The sequence below is a fragment of the Capra hircus genome, chromosome 10, assembly GCF_001704415.2.
Source record: "Capra hircus breed San Clemente chromosome 10, ASM170441v1, whole genome shotgun sequence".
NCBI lineage: Eukaryota > Metazoa > Chordata > Mammalia > Artiodactyla > Bovidae > Capra > Capra hircus.
The window spans coordinates 17085651-17110736 of NC_030817.1; the positions used below are offsets into that span (position 1 = coordinate 17085651).

Consider the following 25086-nt stretch of genomic DNA (forward strand, 5'->3'; position numbering starts at 1 on the left):
TCCATGGGATAATATATGTAACGCTTCTGAGAAGACTTCTGGTACTCAGAGGAATTCATGTCAATTGCCTCTAATTAGCTTTCATTTTTGGATGGAGTTTTGTTTTCTGAATATAACCCTGGGGAATAAATAAAAGACATATTTTGTTTTCAAATATTTAATTTAGCTAATGTAGATCCATCGACACTGAGATGGGAAAACTAAGCAATACTGATAAGTGAAAAATCAAGTTACAAAATAATATTACTTAGTATGATTCAATTTTTTATAACATATGTTTTAAAAATTATCTCCAGATGGTAGAATTAGGTGACATTTACTTTTTTCAATTCTTTCCTATTGTCTAAATTTTGTGTAAGGAGTATATATTTCCAGTACAATTTCCAACTGGAAAAAATTCTGATTGAAAATGTTTTTCTATAAGAAAATTATCATTTAGGCCAACTTTAGGGAAAAATATTTCTACAAATTTGGAAAAATAAGTTTGAGCCCTTTTAAAAGGTAAAAGAAAAAATTTAGAAACTACTGGTAAATATTTTTTGTGCTTTTCTAAATAAAAATGTGGTTCAGACAAGAGAAAAACATCTCCTAAATAGAGGAAAATATAAAGGATAAAAGTTCCATGGGGGCATAGATTTTATCTGTTATGTTATATTCACTGCTAGAAGCACAGAGCAGAAACTTAATAAATATTTACTGAACAAATGGATAAAAGTCCTATTTACCCTTAAATTTCACTGCCTATCTCACTAGATACTTATTCATTTTTATGTCTAACAGCTAGCATATCATCTCACAAAAAGAAGTTATCAATCCAGTTATTTGTCAAATCAACAAAGAGTAAAAAAGATCAATAAATTAAACAATGATTTTGAAGCTGAAAGTCAAAGTCACTAAGAAATTGGTAAGCATTACTTTAAAACCACTACATTCATCCTGGAATAAAATCTCTACATGTAGGATAAAACCAGAGACATCAAGGAAAGGGGGTATGCTGCCATTTCTAGATTTCATTATGCCATGTCTAATGAGTGAATAATACTAACGTTATGCATTGTAAATCAGGAATATATATAAAAGCACAAAGAGAATGTAAAAGCCTACTCAACCTACAGCAGCAAAACAGCCACCATCCATCCGCCACCCCTTCCCACCCCCTCCCCAAATAAAAAGGCAGACCTACCTTGGGCCTCTTGGACCTTCCAAGTAACTGCTTCTAGGAGGATCTGGAAGCAGTCCACCTGACCTCCCTGGCATATCCTTGACTGCGGCGAGTGGCTGAGATGGAGCAGCTGAGGACTCCCCAAGTCCTTGCTCGGATGAGAACGAACTGTACGGCAAAGTAGACTTGCTCAGGGGAGCTTTGGAATTCACTTGGTCTGATGGGCCAAGGGCTGACTGCAGTGGAGGATGGTAAACTGAGGGTGGGGCTGAACCAAAAGACACAGGGGTGGGCAGCAGCGCTGGTCGAGGTTTCTCAGGGACTTGTGAGTTCTGGGAGCTGGAGGCGGGTGGACCTGGGGCTGCTGTCAAGGGAGGAGGCATCCCCTGGGGAACTCCGGGGGGAGGGATGCCTGGAGGAGGTGTGGCTGAAGAGAGCGGGGCGAGGGGCATGACAGGGGGAGGTGCGGTCGAAGCCAGAGAAGGTGGTGGAAGCACGGGCGGCGGCCCTGCCGAAGACAGGGAAGGTGGGGGGAGGACGGGTGGTGGCCCCGCAGAAGAGAGAGACGGAGGCATCACTGGCGGGGGCACAGCGCTCGGCAGAGACGGTGGCATCACGGGTGGGGGCATGCCAGGTGGTGGGACCGACGGCAGGGCTGGTGGCATCACCGGCGGTGGCAGTGACGGCGGCAATACCGGCGGGGGCATTGTTGGCGGGGGCGGCGGCATCTGAGAATAGGGGACAAACGGGGGCGGCATGGACATATTCCCCATGTACTGGTTCTTCACGTTCTGAAGTGCGCTGACTTTGTCCTGGAGATAGGTCTGAGTGGCCTTCATGTGTCCCTGCCATGTCTTCCACTGCTTCTCATACTCCTGGAGCTGATCTTTGTGAGGGTAAGAGTGGAGCTGCTCCTCCCACAGCTGAAACTCCCGCTCCCATTCTTGGTAGAGGCGTTGGAACTGCTGCCGCTGCATCTCGTAGTGCCGCAGCTGCATGTCTGCGGACATGGTCTGCAAACAGGGATGCAAGTGACTGTTAAGACACTCACAGAAGAGAAGTAACTTTAAGTTGAAATATCAAGGAGTCAAGGGCGTTTGAAGCCTTAGGAACTCGGAGACTAAGGAAGACTAAGGAAGGCTCAGGATAAGCTTGTTAAATCCCTTCAATAATGACCATTTGCCTTTCTCCTTTTAACTTAATTATGTAAGTTATCACAGAATCGAAAAAAAAAAAAATCAACTGGACATCCTTGGTGGTGCAGTGGGTAAGAAATCTGTCTGCCAATGCAGGGGACCCAAGCTTGATCCCTGGTTGGGGAAGATCCCACATGCCCACAACAAAGCCCACGTGCCACAACTACTGAAACCCATGTGCCTAGAGCCTGCGCTTTGCAACAAGAGAAGCCACCGCAATGAGAAGCCCGTGCATCGCAGCTAGAGTCGCCTCCGTCCTCTGCAACTAGAGAAAGCCTACGCAGCAACAAAGACCAGGCATAGCCAAAAATAAATAAATGCTTCAAAAAAATAGAAGGACATGCTTAAAAAGACTCAACTAATCACTAAAGCAAACACCTATCTCACCTATTTTCAAGTTTTTAATATTACTATGGATCATTTTAATATTATTACTGAAAATGATCTGTTATAGACATAAGTTTATACCTCAAAGATACAAGACATACAAGGATCTAAGTCACTTCATCTTTTGTGGTGTAATTTCATGGGCTTTCTAGGGTGGTTGCTTTGATCTTGTTGGTAGATTTTTGCTTGTCGTATTTTTTAGGCAAAACACAGGTTAACTTGAAGCAACATAGGAAGTTCTGGTTCTTTTCTCTTTAATTTTTTGGGGGGGTGGGGTGGGGTGGGGGAGGCAGTCTGCACAGCTTGCAAGACCTTAGTTACCTGACCAGGAATTGAATCTACACTCTCAGCAGTGAAAGCTCAGAGTCCTAACCACTGGACCACCAGGGAATTCTCTGTTTTTTTAAACTGAAGTATAGTTAATTAACAATACTGTGTATCAGGTGCACGGCTATACACACACACACACACACACACACACACAGACACATACACATAGACACACGCTCTTTTTCAAAATCTTCCCCTTATAGGCCACTATAGGATAGTGAATATAATTTCCTGTGCTCTACACCAAGTCCTTAGTGTTTACCTATTTTACAGACAGTAGTGTATTATCTTTTAAAATCCACAGGTGACAAATGTAACAAGTAACTACTTGGGCACTCCAGGGGGAACATCTGATACTTTTCCTTCATCACACTTAAATCTCTTTCATGAGAAAACAAATCCCTTAAACATCTGGGACAACTTCCCTCGTGTCCGTGAGGGAAGCTCTCACCTGGATGTGTGGCGGATGCTGTATAACCTGCTGGTACTGCTGCAGGATCTGCTGGAGCTGAGTGTGCTTCTGCATTATTCCCTGGTACTGGAAGCCAACTCGATGCTGCTGGTGCTGCTGCCAGTGTGCGGCTGCAGCCTGCAACTGCTTTAACCTGGCATCCTCTTCCGGGTCCTCAGACTGAAGGTGAAAGAGGGGATATGCTTTATTCTAACCATAAACAGCTTTATTCTAGGCCATAAACAAGAAACATGAATATGTTATAGAGTATTATGCTATAATAGTATGGTATCAGGAGAAGGCAATGGCAACCCAGTCAGGTACTGTTGCCTAGAAAATCCCATGGATGGAGGAGCCTGGTAGGCTACAGTCCATGGGGTCTTGAAGAGTTAGACATGACTGAGCGACTTCACTTTCACTTTTCACTTTCATGCACTGGAGAAGGAAATGGCAACCAACTCTGGTATTCTTGCCTGGAGAATCCCAGGGACGGGGGAGCCTAGCGGGCTGCGGTCTATGGGGTTGCACAGAGTCGGACATGACTGAAGCGAATTAGCAACAGCAGCAGTATGCTATCATAAAGTCCAGAATCCTTGCAACTCTGGCTGAGAAAAGCTATTCTATCTTTAGATAAAATACTTAGTTCTGTTAAAGTCTTAGTGTCTTATCCTGGGATCATGAATACTACCACAAAGGAATTTACAAATCCCACAGTCTTTGCTAGAATAGTCACCTCACTGTTCCTATTTAGGATAACCATTTCCACAGCAGAAAGTAATCCACAGTTAGTGTCCTTTCCACTATATGAGAAACCTCTTTTTTACCGCTAGTCACTTTTCACCAGCTGACTACAGTGTAATCATTATGTTTCATTAATGTTTCCACATAAGGCTCTTGGGAGAACAATGACCTTTGGACCAATCTGAGGACTTTCCATGTGCCAGTCAGTAGGTTAAGCTTCAAGGATTATCACATTTAATGCTTCAATGGCTCTATAAGAAAGCTACAATTTAAATATGCCCATTTTTTAGGTGAGGATATTGAAGCATAGAATGGTGAACTAACTTGCTTAGAGTCACAACCAGTAAGTAGCAGTGCCTGGACTACAGCCCAGGCAGTTTAACAATAAAGCTGAATCTCTTGAATTACTGCCCTGTGCTATCAACATGAAAGCATCCACCCTGGCATCCCTTTAGTGCTTAGAGATACTCAATTCAGAAGAGTGTCTAATTCTTCAATTTCACTTCAACCATGAAAAAAATGTTCTTTTCTAAATACCTTTGAGGCATACAGCTGATTATTCCACAAAAGAAATTTTACATGCACTTAAAAAAAAATGAAAAAATATATCCATTTAAAACAAAGGTATATATATACACATACATATATATATGTATATATATGAATCAGAAAAAAAGCTGAACAATTTAAAAATACCAAGGAATTAATTTCATGGTTACCTGGGGCTCCTCAGGTGGGAGAGGAGGTGCTGCGTCTTCATTAGTGGGTGGTAACGGGGGCTCCTCAGATGCAGAGGGTTCTGGTACTTGGCTGGTAGCAGGTACAGTAACTTCTTCTTTCACTGGCTCAGCTGCCTCCTTTGCTACAACAGGACCCTTTTTGTGTCCCGGCAAATGCACTTTTGTCCTCTGCTGCAAACTAAGCAGGTGCTGTCGATACCAATACTGCTGCTGTTCCTACAACAGAAACCATTTTTTTTTAAGAATTCTAATTGACAATCCTATATATCTGCAATTTGGTTTTGACAGAGAGCTACATCTATGTCTGTGTTCACGCACTTATACATAATCAAAGGCAAAGCTGAACTGAAAAAAGCAAACAAACAAGATCTTTCCATTTTACCCCCCAAATGAATACAATTAAGTTAAACCAGGAGAAGGCGACGACAGAGGATGAGATGGTTGGACTCAATGGACGTGAGTTTGGGTGAACTCCAGGAGTTGGTGATGGACAGGGAGGCCTGGCGTGCTGCAGTTCAGGGGGGTCACAGAGAGTCAGACACGATTGAGCGACTGAACTGAAGCTAAACTATACATATTAATTCAATATACTTCTCTACTGTCATAAAAGAAAAAAATACACGCTTTTGACGGTGAAAGCAGTTTTTCTCATAAACGACCAGAGTAAATCCTTCTAATATTCACAGCTACTTGTTTTTAACTTGCCTTTTAGTTTGTTCAGTTTTATCCATAGCGGTCTCATGATTAATGAATATAACCAAACAGTCCTACCTCCTTTCCTGGTCTTCTCTTTTGCATTGTCCTTCCCTCTTTTAAACCCCTGCTGTATCATTAATCTTGTTCTTTTAATTTATTTATTTATTGTTGGCTATGCTGGGTCTGTGTTGCTAAGCAGGCTTTTCTCCAGTTGCAGTGCATGGGCTTCTCACTGTGGTGACTTCTCTGGTTGTGGAGCACAGGCTCTAGTAGTTGAAGCACCTGGGTTCAGTATTTGTGGCTCCCGGGCTCTAGAGCACAGCCTCAACAGCTGTGGCGCACAGGCTTAGCTGTTCTGTGACACATGGGGTCTACCAAGACCAGGGACTGAAGTTGTGTCCCCTACACTGGCAGGCAGATTCTTTATCACTGAGCCACCACAGAAGCCCTGTTATCATTAATCATGCCATACCAAGGGATATATGCATAAATGAAAATACACTGTTTCAGAATGCTTCGTATATATTTTAAAAGTTTCACTCCGTCTTCCAAATATTACTGTAATTTGATTTTCTGTATGCTTATTTTGTGCTTCCACTTTCTAAAAGCTACAACAATAATAAGTTTAATGTGGAAAAAAATTAGAAGATACAGTCTATCCTCATTATTCATGGATTCTGTATTTGTAAATTTGCCTATTTGCTAAAATTTATCTCTAACTCCAAAATCAACACTCAGGGAACTTTCACAGTCACTTGTGGACACTCAGAGATGGGTAAAAAAATTTGAGTTACCTGAACTGCAAGTTCCCACCAGCTGAGGCAGAAAATGGCCATGCTTGGCCTTTTTGTTTAGCTCTTGTACTGTAAATGAGTGTCCTTTTCAAGGTCTCTTTAAAGCCACATTTTTCATATTTCTGTACTTTTTGTTGACGATTTTTCTGTTTAAAACGCACACCCCCCACCCCCAGCAAGCACAGTGCTGAACTTACTGTCCTAAGTGCACAAAGACTGTGATGTGCCTTATGGAGAAAATATATTTGTATTGGATAAGCTTCCTTCAGGCATGTATTATAGTGCTGTTGGCTGCTGAGTTCAATGTTCATGAATCAACAGTATACATTAAACAAGGTGTCTAAACAGAAACACAAATGAAACAAAGTTATGTACTGACTGGTTGATGCAATCAACCAATGCGACCAAAGGCCCACAGACACCTAACCCTACATTTCCCAACTAGGAGCAATGGTTCCGATTTCACTAATTCAGTATTGTTGAAAACTTAATAAAACATAAAATACCTCAAATAAAGAGACTCAACTACAAATAAGTAAACAAACAATAATGAAAATCAACTTAAAAAACCCACCACTCAGAAATAACTATAGGATCTTCATTTTCCCAGTATTATAAAATTCCCCATGGTTACAAGGTTGTATAAGGGGAAAAAAAAAGCTGTCATAACACTAAAATATTCACTAATGAAATGCCCTATATACCTCTATAATTAACAACAGCACATATTTCTATTACAATTATAAAGATGCAGGACTTTATGAAAGTGAGACTGGAGAACTTCGGAACTCATTAACGATAGGGGAGGATGGAGCAGAAGCACTGCCAGTTAACAACCGAAAAGAATTCTTATAACAGGAACTGCAAAAGAAATAACGTGAATATCAAAGGCTGAAGAACAGTCCTTGGAAAAATGCATGAATCCCTAGAATATTTTTTCCACATAGCCAAAGACAAAATGAATGACGAGTGTGGTGCTGTCATACAATTCTGTCACAAAAACTACAGCACAGAAACCTGATCTAAACTTTGTTCTGTATAAACTCTAAGACTCAGCTACTCTTTACAATCTTTGAGCTTTATTTTTAAAGATTGTGTCCAAAATCAAGGATTTGGGTTTTTTTTTTTTACTTCTTACAATAAACTTTTGGTTCTGTGTTAAACGGATTCATTTTACTTGAATTCACTGGGATTCATTATCTTTGGATAACCAGAATTTCCTATATTTTTACTATTTTATTGTATATCCTCTCTAATTTTCCACATGCAAACATATTCTTTTCTCACTGAACATACTGTTTTGTTATCTGTTTTTTCATTCACAGAATGTAATTTTCTTCAGAGAGATACGTCTCATGCTTTTCTCATATCCTACCTGGTGCTTAAGCACACTGCTGGAGCACTCAGGAGAATGTCAGTGACTGCTGATCAGCTAAAGACTTCTCTTCTAGGCTACTAATTTCTATGACCTGAAACTTGCTGCAATCCATTCGGAAGAATAAATGCCATTTCACTAACTCCATCTTGAAGTCTGGGTCACAGCACAACTAGATTTTTTTCTTTCTGATTATCATACACATAATCATCAGCTCCTGGAATGTAATTACTTTTACTATCCAACATGGAAAAAAAAAAAAAAAAAACCACTGCCATGACAGTCAACAATAATGTGCTATTAAAACATTTTCAACTCTCTTCCATTATTCTATGAAAATACTGAAAAGCAGACTTATCTTTTAGCTTTAAAAAAACTGATAAACTCTTTCAAGTAGAAGTTAAAGGCTTCCCTTTTCAAAGTTGCTTTTGAAAGCATTACCAAAAGATACAAAGTTGCAAACCATCTTTCATAAAACTAGAAGCCAATGGCTATAGATAAGATTCTTCAGGTCTAGATTCTTTATCAATCTGTACCAACCTTATTTTCATGCTTTCTATCTTTGTCTTAGACCTAGTCTGAGGTTAAGAACCTTGTTAGGAGCTCAAGTACTTGTTGGTTTACGGACAGCATGCACTGCAGGTCTGTTTCCATTTAATATGAACCCAATAAGCAGAACCCAGTTCTAATTCAATCCTAGGACGAGGTTCTGGCACATCTTTAAAGCTCTACAAATGAATGATGATGAAATCATTCAGAAATGTCCTCAGTGATCCCGGAGAAGGCTGCTTTATCTCTATTTTAGAAACGAATAAAAACGTGCCTGGACTTGATAATGAAGCTGAAATAGTAGCCAGTTCTTCTGAATATCTCATTGTATCAGACAACTCCATTTCATATAGGATGTTAGTTCATTCGTAGAGGAAAAACATAGTACATATCACAATCAAAAAGAGACTGAATGGAGTTTAAAAGTAAGGATGTATTCACCACAAATACCATTACCAAAAAGATGCCAATTAATTCAGCAAGTACTTACTGACTACTTGCTACCAGTACAGTAAGGAACTAGGTACTGAGTGATTCTCCAAGTAGGGAAATATAAAGGAGGAGGAACAGAGAGACAGAGAACGAATGAACGAATATATGTGTATACGTATGTGACGCTTAAAAGATTAATTCTGAAAGGCTGCCTTTCCTATCCAGGATGATTAGGATAAATGCCTGTAACACTCAATATTCAATGCCCTATCCTAAAGCAAGTGGTTTAGGGAGAGGAGACTTGGTAAAATGATGAAATGGATTTCCATTTTAAAAATTTACTTAAAATATATTTATTTTCAGTATTTTTAAAGTTCACAGTCTATTCCAGGAATTAAGGTCACCAGATAATCTTCATCCCATTTTAGGGAAAAAAAACAAAAACTCCTTTACTTTCCTCTTCCTCCAGCTCCTGCTCACATTCTCTCTCTCCTTCAGTCAAACTTCTTGAAAGAGTTATCTATACTCACCATCCCCATTTCCTCACCTTCCATCACTCCTCAAATCAATGCAATATGGCTTCAGTCACTATGAAACTGCTCCTGCCAAGGTTAACAATAATCTACATGTCAGTAAATGCAAAAGATAACTCACGGTCTTCATCTTGCTTGACCTCTCAGCAGTGACACAGCTGACCACTCTCTCCTAGAAACAGTCCTCCTCACACTTCTGTGGCACTTCGCTGTCCTGATTTTCCATCTACTTATTTGGCCTCTCTTCCTAGTGGTTCCCTTAGATACTGCGGTTCTGCAGGGCTAGGCTCAATGTCCTTTAAACTTGATTCTTACTCTACACACACTCCTCAGGAGACCTCATCCATTTCTGTGCCTTCAAATATCATTTTTATGCTGGTGACTCACAAGTCCATCATGTCTCTCAGATCTGGCTTCTAGAATCCAAACCCATACCTTACTTCAAACTGGACATCTCCATTTGGAATCTTGTATCCAAGGATCTTAAACTCAGTAAATCTAAAACTTAAACTCATCATTTTCCTTTCATCCCCAGACCTGCTATTCCCTCTCCTGTAGGCTATTAGTATATGGAACCATCATCCACCCAGTTTCCTATCTCAGAAACCCAGGAAGCATCCCTGATGCCACCCTCTCCACTACTACTCAATCTCCAATTGGATTCTAGCACCTAAATATTTCTCCAGTCTTTCCACTTCTTTTCATCTTCTCCATCACCATCCAAGTCCAAGCCACTGTTAACTCCTGCCTGGATCACTCTCTAGATCACTCTTGCGCTTTTCGACTCCACTCTCCCCAAAGCAGAATTCGACTCCACTCTCCCCAAAGCAGAATGAACATTCAACAGGCCAATCTGGCACAATGACCTACATAAAACCCTTCAATGACTTCCTACTACCCTTAAGACAAAGTCTCACCTTGACCTTCAGTCAACCTTACTGAACTTAATTCTCTGAACTCCTTACCCCTTCTTCAGATTTCATTTAAATACTACTTGCAAAGGGAGACCTCTCCAATCAGGTCAGCACTCCAAGTTATATTCAATCATTTGAAAAATATTTATTATTCATCTACTACGTGTTAGATCCTGAGCAAGGCACTGTGACTAGAATGGTGAACTTACAAAAGCTCACCTTTTCCTATTCCTATGGCAGTCTAGTGATATTTTCTATTTTGTAATTCCTCAGCGCTTTACGCTTCTCTTAATTACTTTTTAAATGTCTTTTCCTCCCATTGGAACAAATCCAATGACAGCAGGTACCTTGCCTATTTGATCACCATCTCATCTCCAGTACTAAGCGCAGTTCCTGGCACAGAGTTGTTAACAAATATTTGAATATTAAATAATGACTAAAAACTCTAATCAAAGTCAACAACTTTACTTAAGTTTTGAGAATAAAAAAATAAATTACAATTCATGAAAAAATAAAAGACCAGTATGCATTTTACTTAGCCAGTCCTTTAAACTCAGAGAAAAGTTAATTCTTCAAAAATCATATTCTATTAAATCAATACTTTATGATGAAAACTAGAAATTAAATGGAAGACTATCAAGCATTTATCCTTTATATGCTAGCTGCATTTCCAATCAAATAGCCCTAGTTTATGAGTGATAAAGTTTTTCTTTATGACATGCCTGATGGTAAATGTATAAGAAATGGCAGAAAAAAATCACCACATTGTGACCTCTAACTAAGAAATGATTTACTCAAAAACCATCAATGGGTGAACGACTAAATGAAACATTAGATGCGGTATTTATGGGAAGCTTTACAGTGGAGGAACCAGACTGTCACCTCTTGAGCAATCTTGGCACCACTATGGGATAATCGGGTACTGAGTGCCTCCTGATGGGATGCCAAAGAAGTACATGGCGCTCCCTAGGTTACAAAGTCCCCTTGCCAAAAGGTGAACTTAAACCTAAGAGGGTTTCATGGTTAATGTCTAGTTTACAAAGCACATGGGAGAGAGGAACAAGCCAAACACCACCATCAGACAACAGACAAATTCATAACGTGGGACATTCTCTAGGACAACCAACATAGATATTTCATCAAGATCAATGACAGGAGCAGAAAAAGAATAGGAGAGACTGACTGAAATCAGGTGTTCTTAAGGGAGAGTGATTTTGCCCCCAGGACATTTGGCAACGTCTAGAAATATTTTTGGTTTTCACAACCAGGTGCTGTTACTGGCCTCTAGCAGGGAGAGGCTGCTAAACATCCTGCAATGCACAATACAGCGCTACAACAAAATTATCCTGCCCCAAAATGCCTCGACTGAACCCCAATTTGAACAAGCCCTCAAAACACTATTGAGTCCAGTTGGGAATTGTAACACGGAAAATATCAAGGAATTATTTTGATTAGGACAATGAGACAATAGGGGAAATGTAAATTGGTCAAGTATTAGATGATACATAGAAACCTGCTAATTTTGTCAGGTGTTATAATGTATATTTACCTTAGAAGAAAGTCCTTTAAAAAAAAAGACGTCAATTAATCAAGAGTGCAGGAATGAAATGACGTAAGATCTAAGAGTCATGTAAAAATATTTCAGCAAGAACTACAATAAAGGCCAGGTAAAGCATACATGACAAAATCTTGATACTTGTTGAATCTGAGTGATGGGTATGTGGGGGGGGGAATCATACTATTTTCTCTACTTTTGTACATATGTAAAGTCTTTCACCATAAAAAAAATTTTCATGACATACTCCAAAAACAAAATATGAATCAACAAAGAAGGGTTAACTGTCAGGGATTGACACTGTCATGAAGAAAATGTTTATTATCTAATAAACCAAAGTATCCTAAGTCTAGAACATGACAACTCTTGTATCTTATTCAACACATCTTAGTGGAAAGCCGACAGTTTGCAAGGCACTGTCCTAGGTGCTACAGGGGATAAAAAGGTGAACATAGAGAAGAGACTTTTGGACACAGAGGGAGAAGGAGAGGGTGGGACGAATTGAGAGAGTAGCACTCTTTATCATATACACATTATCATATGTAAAACAGATAGCTAGTGGTAAGTTACTGCATTACACAGGAAGCTCAACCCAGTGCTCTGTAACAACCTAGAGGGGTGGGCTGGGGTGGGGGGGTGGGCAGGGGTGGGGGGGTGGGAGGGAATTTCAAGAGGGAGGGGACATATGCATCCTTATGGCTGATTCACATTACTGTATGGCAGAAACCAACACAACATTATAAAGCAATTATCCTTCAATCAAAAATACAAACTTTTTTTAAAAAGGTGAGACAGTCTCTTTCTGCAAGGGGACTCATAATCTGAACAGAACAGAACCAAACCACATGGGTAACCTGAGGCATGGCTTCACAGACAGCCTGATATCAGAGGGTTGAGGAAGTTGGGACAAATTCTAGACAGAGGTTTAAAAAAAAACACAACACCTTAAGAGGTTTAGCAAAGGCCTTCTTGTTCTGACCCATTCACACCTCTCAAATCTCATCTTCCACCACTTTCTTTCTGGCTGTCATCAAAGAATTTGAGGCACTGAACAGTCAAAGCACTAAAGATGTTCACCATAGACAAGGGTACAAAAGCAGAACAGCAGTGTTCATGTTTATATTAAGGACTGGCTTGATCTGCCCCCACCACTACCAAAAAACCCCCAATTCATTTGTCTCTCTAAAAGGCCAGAAAAAGTCTAGTAGAGATGGGAATATAAATGTCCTATTTTGGCTTGGACTAACTCTGAGAATGTTTGGCAACAACAGTAACAACAAAAAAGCTTGGAAATTTCAGAGAGGGGTGGTAAAGGGGGAGAAATTCTGTCTATAATAGAGGAATCTGAGGAAATAACATGATGGGATGGTACTAATTTGGTGTAAACTAACAGAATCTCTCAGTCTACTGTTTTACCCCAGCTTCTCAGCTGTTTTCTCCTGATGATGAGCCAAGCACAACATATTACTTACTTAAAACAACTCATGTCTTTTCTTAATTTCTAAAGCCAAACCAGTGTAAAATTAGAATACTGCATTCCCATCTTTTGGAAATCTTTTATATGCACATCTGAGCTTGTAGATTAAAAGATTCTCTTTTCATTAGAGAAGCTAGGTAGATTAGGAATTGCTAAAAGTGTCTATTTTAAGAAATCAAAACAAATGATTTTTTCCACTTCATCTTCTTCCCTAAGAAATGAATTCATTTATTACTGCTACTCTATCAGTCTTTGACATGGAAGCATCACTTCAAACAGAAGTTGAGAAGGGCTCTCTCATGAAGGGAGAGATGTCATGAAATTTTTTTTTTTTTTACAGCTTGGCCAAATTCCAAGGCTGTTACTCTGGAGTAAATGGTAACAATAATGCAATGCAGCAAATTGGTCATGTCTTAAAACTACCTTTAAGTGATGTGAGAAAAGGATGTATGGGGTCAATTCCTGAAATGACCAACAGAATCCCAAAAAGATCATATATGTAGACTTCCCTAGGTATGGCATATATATCTATAAACGCAATTAGGATGTTCCTGATTAGAACAAGATTTTCATCCTCCATTTGCTGAGATTAACTCAGGAAATTGACAGCTATTAGTGGCCCTTAACTTACTTTTAAAGGAACTAACTGATCATAAGATCTATATTCAAGTGTCAGCCCTTTGAGAAGCTTTTTTTTTTTTTTTTACACTGCCTCTCAAATACAATTTTAAGTTACAATTGTGGCGGGGAGAGAAAGGCCCTTTGCAACAGCAGCAAAACCTAAAAGGCTGGTTAAAGGAAACCAAAGAATGTATGGTAACTAACTCTTGATCCACCCAACTACCCTGGTGTCTAGAAACATCCTCAAACACTGTTCTTCTAATAATACACGTTTAGCCGGTTAAAAAGCTGGGGTGTCAGATCCCTGACTTTTGTGAAATCCTTTGGAGTGTAAATTTGCTCGTTATTGTTGGGGGAGGCGGGAGGGAATCAGGCCAGGAACTAGGTATAGCCTCCAGGGCCAGCTCACTTAGGGCCCTCTAGGTGAGAGACTCAGCTCTGGGCAGGAGCTTTCTTACCTGTGGAGTCATCGTAGAGGGGTCTGGCTCAGGGGCAGCTTGCTGCTGTTCAGCGCTCTTGTTCTTGGCCCCACTCTCCAAAGGTTCTTGCTGGACAGTTGTCTTATTCCCAGGAGGGGCGGACGGCGGTGGTGGAGCCAGCAGCTGGGGTTTAGAATGGCCTTGGGAAGGGCGGGAAGGAGATGCCTGAGAAGAGGGCAAATAGGACTGCGAATGGCTCATATATGACTGCGAGGAGGACGAAGAGGAGGAGTAGGACGGGGTGGGCGCCAGGTAGGACTGGGACGGTGGAGACTGGGAAGGGGACGGCTGGGCAGGGGGCAGGTAGGGCTGAGATGAGGCCGGAGGGTAGTACGAGGGCGGCGGCTGAGGCGGGGGCAGGTAGGACTGAGACGGAGGCATGTAGGACCCCGGCGGCACCGGGGGCGACTCCGGGGGGGAATCCAGCTCCATGGGAACCAAACCAGGAGGCCCGTCTCGTTGGTGGTGGAGCATCTGATGTTTGTACTGCTGCTGCTTCTGATAGCTGAGGGCCGGCCCGGGCGGCGGGGGCATCGGCGGCGGCGGCGGCTGCCAGTCCCCGTAGCCGCCCCCCGGCATCCCCGGCGGGGGCGGCAGCGGGGGCGGCGGGAGGTGATGGGGCTGCAGCACGCACTGCATCTGCTTCTGGTGCATCTGCTGCAACTGCTGGAGCTGAGCCAAGTGCTGCTCGCGGAAGCTCATGAAGCCGGAGGAGGAGGGGGCGGCGGGAGTCGTCGAGCTCGAGTACCCGGGCCCCGGCGAGGCCTCAGGAAGCGCCACCGGAGGCGGCGGCGGGACCGGCGGCGGCGGCGGGTAGTGGCTGCTCCCGCCATAGCGGCCCCAATTCGGGTACATATCGGGAGAAGAAGGGCGCGGCGCTCGTCCCGGCGCCGTTACTCGTCGCAACCGACCCTCCAGGAGCTGCGGCGGCGGCGGCGGCGACAGCCGGAACTCGCGGCGCCTACAGGCCCCGGAGCGTGTAAACGGAGCGCGCCAGTGCGCCGGCGCTACCGAGCTGGGCCCGCGACCGGGAAGGTTGGGGAAACGTACGAGCGCGACTACGCCTGCGCAGTGGCCACAGATCGGAGAACAAAGGCGAGATAGAGCGGCCCCGTCCTCAGCGACTCTCGGTTGCCATCTTTCTTCCGGTTAGGATAATGTCGGGGCGAGTAGAAGGTTGCCGTAGAACCATAGAGTCTCATCGCTGAAAACGGTGGTAGAGATCCTATCGCTCTGCGGGTTCATTTTTGAATGGAGAAAAAAAAAAAAAAAAAAATAGGTTCCATTCACAATAGCAACGATCGCAACAATAAAGAAAAAAAAACCTATGAAGCAGGTAGGACTAACACTAAAAAGAAACATGTAGAATCTATATGAAGGAAACTACAGAACCGTAGCGAATAATATCCGAGTGGAATAAAATTAGACTTGAAATAATGGAGATGTTTACCATGGTTCAGAATGAAAAGAAGAAAAAGTGTAAAGATGTCAGTTCTCAAATTAAGTGAATAGACTTCAGTCAGTTCTAACATGGGAACAAATCTGTGAAGATGTATTCGGAAGACGGAATGTAAATCTTCAATCCCTGCAGGTATTGTAAAAGCGAAGAAAGGGAATTCTTTAGAATAATTCAATGCAGAAAAATTTACGTTGGAGAATATCAGCCAAGGGGAAGAGAGTAAATGCCAAATAACAAGATTGTCCAGAGAGGACTAGATTGGATTTAAAAAATAATCCAGTCTCAAGTAAGACTAAACAGGAACTCCTTTGGCTTGAACGAATCACTGAAAAACAAAACTGATACACCCTGAATTCTGGAAAACAAAACAAAAAACTATGAGACAGTTAAGTGTGTCAATGTGTCAGTTGTGCACCACTTAAAGATTTGACATTGCTTCTATCCTAACAATCCAGGTCTTCACCTCTCTTAGGAGGTGAATGTGAGTAGAAAGTGGGGCAACTAAGTATCCTTCAGAAGAGCTTTTCATTCTCAAATAGAAATGTAGTTGTGTGCCTTTTAATTTTTATTGAAATATAAAGTGCATACCTAAAATTACAAATCATACATACAGCTAAGTGAATTTTCACAAACCAGTCACTCTTGTGTTCAGATCAATAGGCAGAACATTACCCAACTCAGAAACCCACTTACTTGTAATTTTAATATTTACAATTGAAATCCTCCTTTAAAACTATAGAAATACATGTAATTTCCTATAGAACAGGCTTAAGGAGAAAGATTTTTATGATTAACAAGAAAATCATCTCATTAGATGCAGAAAAAGAATGTGATAAATTTCAGTGTTCATTTTTTTTTTTTTTTTGGCTGCCTTGGGGCCCACAGTGTGCAGGCTTTCTCTGGTTGCAAGCAGGGGCTACTCTCTAGTTGCCATGCACAGGCTTCTCCTTGCGATATCTTCTCGTTGCAGAGCCCGAACTCTAGGCATGCAGACGCACAGTTGTGTCACACGGCCTTAGTTGCCGCACTGCATGTGGGATCTTCCCTGACCAGGGACCAAATCAGTGTTCCCTGTATTGGCAGGCAGATTCTTAACCACTGAACCACCAGGGAAGTTCTCCATTTATGATTTTTTTAAAAACTATTTACTTTCTTAATTAATAAATTTGGCTGCATCAGGTCATAGTTGTGGCATGCAGGATCTTTAGCTGTGGCATGTGGGATCTAATTCCTTGATCAGAGATGGAACCCGGGCCCCCTGCATGGGGGGCATGGTATGTTAGCCACTGAACCACCAGGGAAGTCCCATCCACTTATAATTTTTAAAAAGATTTGCAAGTCAGAAATAAAAGGAAACTTCCTTGATCTTATACACAGAGTACTTACTAAGAAAACTACAGCAGACATCACAATGCTGAAAAGTTGAACGTTTTCCCACTGAGATCAAGAACAGATGTTCACTACTATCACATCTGTTATGTGTTGAATTTTGTTCCTCCTCCCCCACCCCCAAAAGATTTTTAGGTCCTCACCCCCAACACCTCAGAATGTGACCTCATTTGGAAATAGTGTTGTCCTGCGTGTTGTTTATTAAGATGAGGTCATACAGGACTAGGATGGGCCCCTATCCAATGTGACTAGTCTCCTTGTAAGATGACCATTTGAAGACAGCACACAGAGAGAATGCCATGTGATGCTGAAGGCAGAAATGGAGTCACGCAGCTGCAAGCCAAGGGATGGAACAGGTGGAACAAACACTGCCGGTGGGAGTGTAACTTGGGATGACCACTCTGGTGGCTCAGATGGTAGAGTGTCTGTCTGCAATGTAGGAGACCTGGGTTCGATCCCTGGGTTGGGAAGTTCCCTGGTAGAAGGAAATGGCAACCCACTCCAGTACTCTTGCCTAGAAAATCCCATGGACGGAGGAGCCTGGTGTCCATGGGGTTGCAAAGAGTTGGACACGACTGAGTGACTTCACTTCACTTCACTCTGAAATACTGTGGCACTATCTAGTAAAGCTGAACAGCCCAGGGCCTATGACCTGGGAATCCCACTCCAACAAAGCATATAACCAACAGAAATGCATATATATATATATATGTTCACCAAAAGACATGTATAAGAATATTCATAGCAAACACTACTTGTAATGACTGAAAACTGGAGAGCAACACAAATGTCCACTTGCACTAAAATAGATAATCAAGTTTGTATATTTTACAAGGAAATACAAAACATCACAGAGAAAGAATGATCCAAAACTACATGAAACAAACTCAGATGAATCTCACAATGTTAAGCAAAAGAAGCTAGACAGAAAAGAATATATACTGTATGTTTGCACATACATACATTCAAAAATAGGTAAAACTGATATATAGTGTTGGAATTTAGGACAGTGGAGGGACAGTGACTGAAGAGGGCAGAAAGGGACTTGCTGATGCTGATTCTTCATCTGGGTGCTGGTTGCATATCTAGGCTGGGTTTATGAGCAATTCATCAAGCTATACTATTTTTTATTTGAACACTTCACTGTTCGTGTAATTCAATAATGTACCTCCAGGAAGACTGTGAAAGACAGAAGTTCCAAAGAATATTTACTGTAAAATTGACTTTACAGATTGTTCAAAAATAGGCAAAATTAAATCATAATGTTGTAGTGAATGTTTCCTTCTTCTCTTCTTTGGGGAGAAGGAAAATGTTAGTGACTGGGATGGGTCACAAGTAGAGTTTTCTGTTTTGTATTTAATATTTGATTATTTATTTGGCTGTATCTGGTTTTAGGGTCGGCAGGTGGGATCTTCTTTGCTGCATGCAGAATCTTTTTGTTGCAGTATGTGGGCTTCTCCAGTTGCAGGGTGACTTGTGGGATCTTGTTCCCCAACCAGGGATCAAACCCACGTCCCCTGCATTGGAAGCATTGGAAGGTAACCACTGGACTGCCAGGGAAGTCCCATAGATAAGGCTTTAAAGGGCTAAGAATGTTCTGATTCTTGAACCAAGTGGAAATTATGCAGATGTTTCCTTGCTAAAACTTACTGAGCTGTAAATTTATCCTTTGCCGCTTTCTGATTGTGTGTTTTATACCTCACAGTTTTTAAGTTTTTGAAAGAATGGGAAGGAGTAGAAAAGTGATGATAGTGGTAAACTGAGAAAGATGAGATTAGATGGCGAAAGGTGGGAACCTTTCTCTTGGCCTTTTCCTTTCCTACCTGGCATGGTAGGTTCTTGCTGTCAGGCCATCTATCCAGAACCCCTCCCTCAACAGGGGTCTTTCATCTCTTCCACAAGGGGAAACCGCACTGATGTTTAAAACAGGTCCTTCCACATTTACTTCATTGTTTTGAGATAAATTTCAGCATTGTTCTAGATGCTAAAGGAAATCTTATCCCCTGCATTCTTACTCTAGGGGAACTAACGTATAGTTGGCCATTCCAGTCTTGTAGCTTGCACAATTGATTTTCAGAAGTCACAGCAATCTTCATTATACAGAACCCCTGTCTCCTGAAAATTCTTTAAAGGAAGCCTCATTGTTTGTGTGATACTCTTCTCATGATGTTTTAATAACATTGATTTCACATTATATGACCTACCTCAAGTCCGTTTTTTAGAGACTAGTTTTACTAATCTAGAATGCAAAGAGTAAAGAAAATGTGGTGGTGGTGGTGGTTTAGCTGCTAGGTCATGTCTAACTCTTATGACCCCATGGGCTGTAGCCCGCCAGACTCCTCTGTCCATGGAATTTTTCAGGCAAGAATGTTGGAGTAGGTTGCTCTTTCCTTCTCCAGGGTATCTTCCTGACCCAGAGATTGACCCCTGGCCTCCTGCAATCCAACCCCAAGCCCATTTTTTAGAGACTAATTTTTCTAATCTAGAATGCAAAACCTAAAGACCCATATTGCCAATATCTGCTGGATCATTGAAAAAGCAAGAGAATTCCAGAAAAACATCTGTTTCTGCTTTATTGACTATGCCAAAGCCTTTGACTGTGTGGATCAAAATAAATTGTGGAAAATTCTGAAAGAGATGGGAATACCAGACCACCTGACCTGCCTCTTGAGAAACCTATATGCAGGTCAGGAAGCAACAGTTAGAACTGGACATGGAACAACAGACTGGTTCCAAATAGGAAAAGGAGTACATCAAGGCTGTATATTGTCACCCTGCTTATTTAGCTTATATGCAGAGTACATCATGAGAAACGCTGGGCTGGAAGAAGCACAAGCTGGAATCAAGATTGCTGGGGGAAATATCAATAACCTCAGATATGCAGATGACACCACCATTATGGCAGAAAGTGAAGAAGAACTAAAGAGCCTCTTGATGAAAGTGAAAGAGGAGAGTGAAAAAGTTGGCTTAAAGCTCAACATTCAGAAAACTAAGATCGTGGCATCTGGTCCCATCACTTCATGGGAAATCGATGGGGAAACAGTGGAAACAGTGGCTGACTTTATTTTTCTGGGCTCCAAAATCACTGCAGATGGTGATTGCAGCCATGAAATTAAAAGATGCTTACTCCTTGGAAGGAAAGTTATGACCAACCTAGATAGCATATTCAAAAGCAGAGACATTACTTTGCCAACAAAGGTCTGTCTAGTCAAGGCCATGGTTTTTCCAGTAGTCATGTATGGATGTGAGAGTTGGACTATAAAGAAAGCTGAGCGCCGAAGAACTGATGCTTTTGAACTGTGGTGTTGGAGAAGACTCTTGAGAGTCCCTTGGGCTACAAGGAGATCCAACCAGTCCATCCTAAAGGAGATCAGTCCTGGGTGTTCTTTGGAAGGACTGATGTTGAAGCTGAAACTCCAATACTTTGGCCACCTGATGCGAAGAGCTGACTCATTTAAAAAGACCCTGATGCTGGGAAAGATTGAGGGCAGGAGGAGAAGGGGACGACAGAGGATGAGATGGTTGAATGGCATCACCGACTCAATGGACATGGGTTTGGGTAGACTCCGGGAGTTGGTGGTGGACAGGGAGTTCTGGTGTGCAGTGGTTCATGGGGTCACAAAGAGTCGGACGTGACTGAGCAATTGAGCTGAACTGAAAAGAACCATAAAAACATAATCTTATTCAAAATGAAGTAAGGGATGAATTAAAGCACAAATCACATGGAAGGTTCTGTGTGGGAAACTCTAGAGGAAGTCAGCTGTTAATTGCCAAGGCTGTCAAAATCAACACATGAGTCTTCTCTGGATTAGGTTTATAATCCAGCTGCACTTCTCTCCTTATATGTTTCATTCTTGCTGTTACTAGGGAGTCTTGGGTGAGGGCTGGGATGAGGAGATAACATTCGATTGGTTAGTGGTTTGCAGCTGTATTCTGATTGGCTAGTGACTTGCATCTTATTTTGTGGAATAGAAATCCCTGCTACCCTCCTTGCAGTTTGTACCATTCTAAACAACAGGATCTAAAGGCAAATTATCTGCCATTGGATCTATGCACCCTTAAGATTTGGGAAGGATAGTGTGTATACTCAGGTTAACCTGGTCATACATAACCTTGCCAATTTGAGTACTTCTTTCCCTTCTTATAACCCTGATGTTACGCTTTCACTTTATTCTAAAAAAAACCCCATAGGTGTTCATGTGTGTGTGCTTCAGTCATGTCTGACTCTCCTGCCAGGGTCCTCTGTCCGTGGGATTCTCCAGGCAAGAATACTGGAGTGGACTGCCAGGCCCTCCTCCAGGGGATCTTCCCAACCCAGGGATCGAACCCCTGTCTCTTATGTCTCCTACCTTGACAGGCAGGTTCTTTACCACTAGTGCCACCTGGCAAGCCCCATAAGTGTTCATAAATAGTCTCTATTGCATGTGGTCAGCCCTCCATTTCCAATAGATCTGCACAGTTTAGGAGAGCCTGTAACCTGTATCTGTTACAGTTCTTTGGATGTTGTCCGTAACAGCAGCTAAAACTTTAAAAGAAATGTGTTTGGAAAGATATTGTAGAAGGCACAGAATAGACAAGATGGCCATTACAACTAGGCCTAGGAGCAAAAAGCCAGGCCAGGAGCTATCCAACTATTAAAGCGCTGGATACTGTACAAAACAAGGTTAAGCTCTTTTTTTCCCCCCTTCAGCTACTCAATGCCTTCTCAGATCTATGGGGTGGTGAAAGGAAGGATCTGGAAGAAGGAGCCTCCGGTTCTCTCTTTGGCTTCTATGGTGAAAAAATTGGTCATTCTGTTATAAATCAATACAACTGCACGCAATTTGGGAAAGTGTTAACACCCCAAGAAAAAAAGTCTAGGTACAGTCAGGAGGAGTGGATATGAGCAAACAAAAGCAAGAAATACCCACTCCCCTGGGGTAAGGGCCTCCATTTTCAGGCAAATGGACTCAAAGTCCAGGCAAAAAAAGGATATTAGCATTATCAATCAAATGCAAAAAGAACACCACCAAAAAGATCTTCAGAGAGAAGAAACTCAAGCTTTCTGAGCAAGGGTAAACCAGGAATGATTTTTAAATATGTATAATATCAATATATTAATTAAGAAGTAGTCTAAACTCCTGTAGCAATGAGAAACTGAAGTACCGTAGGTTAAACCAAAGTTCATTTTCACTCATAGAACAGTTCAGAGGTAAGCAGTCCATAGTTGTCATCGTCAGCATAAAGTGTCCATCTCTGGGTTCAAAGTGGCTGCTCTGCAAATCTGCCTCCAGTCCCTGGGGAGGTAGAATGGGTTAGGGATGCATACCTTTTAAGGAGCTTGCCTTTTAAGGTCATAATCCAGAAGAGATACTTAGACCTAGTGTCACTCCCTCAGCATTAGTAAGTTCTTGATCACTTCTTATCCCAGGACTTTGCCATCTTGCTCCTCTTGTGGCAAGTGTATCCCTGCTTGTGTTTATGTACGATTTCTAATCTTGCCATAGCTGTTCAACTCTCCATGTCTTGAGATCAAAGTTCCCCAAAGACAGTGTCTGTTTCTTAACAGACACTGTCTCATGAACTGCCTGCCAATCTCTATGTTAGATGTTTGTGGGTAAGATGCCCTACCCTCTACTAAATTAATAGTAGTTGAGTTTGATAAGTATTGTCGTGGTCCATGTGTGGGTTGGAAGAGAATTTCCAGACACCAGACAGAGTGAGAGGAGAATAAAGTTTATTAGAGTGGGAGAGCCAAACCCTCTTGCAAGCTAGCAGCCAAGTTTTATAGCCTCAAGACAGAGAAAATTCTTACTGGAATGGTGGCATTAGGTGATTAGTTAGGATGCTATAAGGTGGATAATAGGGTGGGTATTTTACACAGTATGGGATCAGGAAATGGGCTGGTTTAGATCCAAAGGATCATGGCAATAGTTGCTATGGGGCTTGGTCTGTTCCAGAGATTTTTATTGTGTGACCTTGGTGTAGAGTTCCAGCATCATGAAGTACCAATTTGGCAATTAATACTGAAGGTGATTGCTCTGTAGGTGTACTATTCATGCTAGCTTTCTGTTCAATACACAGATGGATGACCCACTGAACAATTTAGGCTCAAAGTTCTTTTACCATGTCAGTCTCAAAATCTTTATCACAATTGGTACCCATAATACAGAATTAGTCCTTATCTTTGCTGGAATAGTTCCACTTCTACTATCCTATATTCCAATGACCTATCTCAATCTTTTATTTATGTAGCCCTCTCACTTCCTAATTTTTAATGTATCTGTACACCAACCGTCTTGAGCCTCCTGTCCCTTGGCTGATTCCCCTTTTCCCAATCAACATTCTTCTCACAGTTTCACTTTCCTGTTAATTCTTTTTTGTTTATTTATTTATTTTAATGTATTTAGCTTTGCCTGTGCTGGGTCTTCGCAGCTGTGCACGGGCCTTCCCTAGCTGCAGTGAGCGAGGGCTGCTTCTCCGGTGCTGATGCTCAGGCCTCTCATTGCAGTGGCTTCTCCTGTTTCCAAGCACAGGCTCTAGGAGGCGTAGGCTTCAGTAGCTGCAGCATGTGGGCGCAGTAGCTGTGACTCCTGGGCTGTAGGGCACAGGCTCAACAGTTGTGGGTGCTGACTTAGATGCTTAGCCGCATGTGGGGTCCTCCCTGACCAGACCCGTGTCTCCCTCACTGGCAGGCAGACTTTACCACAGCCCCCAGGGAAGCCCCCTGTCAGTTCTGGAACCTGTGTTATACCTATTCAACCTCTCTTGCATGCTTCCTCAACTCTTTTTTCTACTGTCATGCTTGCCCTGTAAACTCTCTAGCGTAGTTCATTCCACCCATCCAGAAGGATTTTGTTAAATACATCTGTGGAAACTACATAACACACAGTTGGCGCCACTACTAATTCAGGTTCTGCAGTTCTGCCTGGGTATTCAACATTACTTTGCCATTTATGTCATTGGCATCTCTCATTCACCGCATGGCTATTTCAATCCTTCACCACTACCCCAAGCTTTGTCCCTCAATAAGTGGCCTTGTTTTCAACATCACAGAGTTGAGATCAGCATGATCCACATGTGATGTTTTCAACATCACAAAGTGGAGGAAGTTGAGATCAGTAGGCACAAACTCCTACTTCTTCTCACACACACTAATTTTTCCTGCCTCCTAGCCTCCAGTTTCAGAGTGGCTCTTCTGTCCCAAGTTAGTCCTGGCCTTCATGCTCTAGATCCCATCTCTTGACCCTACTTTGTCAATTATCTTTTTCTCTCTACTATATTTTTCACTTACTTTTTTCACCAAATTTTTTATTTTCAAAAATGCCAACCCTGTGGAAAAGTTGTCAGAATAAGTAAATACAGTAACTCTCTGGTGATCCAGTGGTTAGGACTCCACACTTCCACTGCAAGGTCACAAGTTCGATCCATGGCCAGGGAACTAAGAGCCTGCAAGCTGCGAGGTACAGCCAAAAAAAAAAAAAAAAAAAAAAAGCACCCTATAGCCTTCATCTAGGCATAACATTTGTTGATGTTTCACTGCATTCTGTCTCTCTCTCCCTCTTTTATCTATCTATCTGCTTTTCCCCAAATCATTAAACAGTTACTTGAAGATATTGTGACACTTCACAGCTAAACGTTCAGAGTATTTCCTAGGAAGGAGGCTATTCTCCTTACGTGCAATTACCACAGGGCTTCCCTGGTGGCTCAGACAGGAAAGAATCCACCTTCAATGCAGGGACGTGTGTTCGATCCTTGGATTGGGAAGATCACATGGAGAAGGGATAGGCTACCCACTCCAGTATTCTTGCCTGGAGAATTCCCTGG

General features: G+C 41.9%; 1 protein-coding gene across 2 annotated transcripts in view; it reads right to left on the minus strand.

Annotated features, from left to right (window-relative positions):
- Positions 1-15478, minus strand: part of YLPM1 (YLP motif containing 1) — a 62808-nt gene extending 47330 nt beyond the window's left edge. The window contains exons 1-4 of one of the 2 annotated variants that reach the window (XR_001918644.1): positions 14412-15478; positions 4987-5223; positions 3527-3706; positions 1184-2175 (exon numbers count right to left, since the gene is read on the minus strand). Coding sequence is in view for 1 of the 2 variants with exons in the window: in XM_018053969.1 (XP_017909458.1) it covers positions 1184-2175; positions 3527-3706; positions 4987-5223; positions 14412-15287 (2285 nt within the window). In the remaining variant the exon portion in view is untranslated. The remainder of the gene's footprint in view (positions 1-1183; positions 2176-3526; positions 3707-4986; positions 5224-14411) is intronic. The other variant, XM_018053969.1, reaches the window with a different exon arrangement.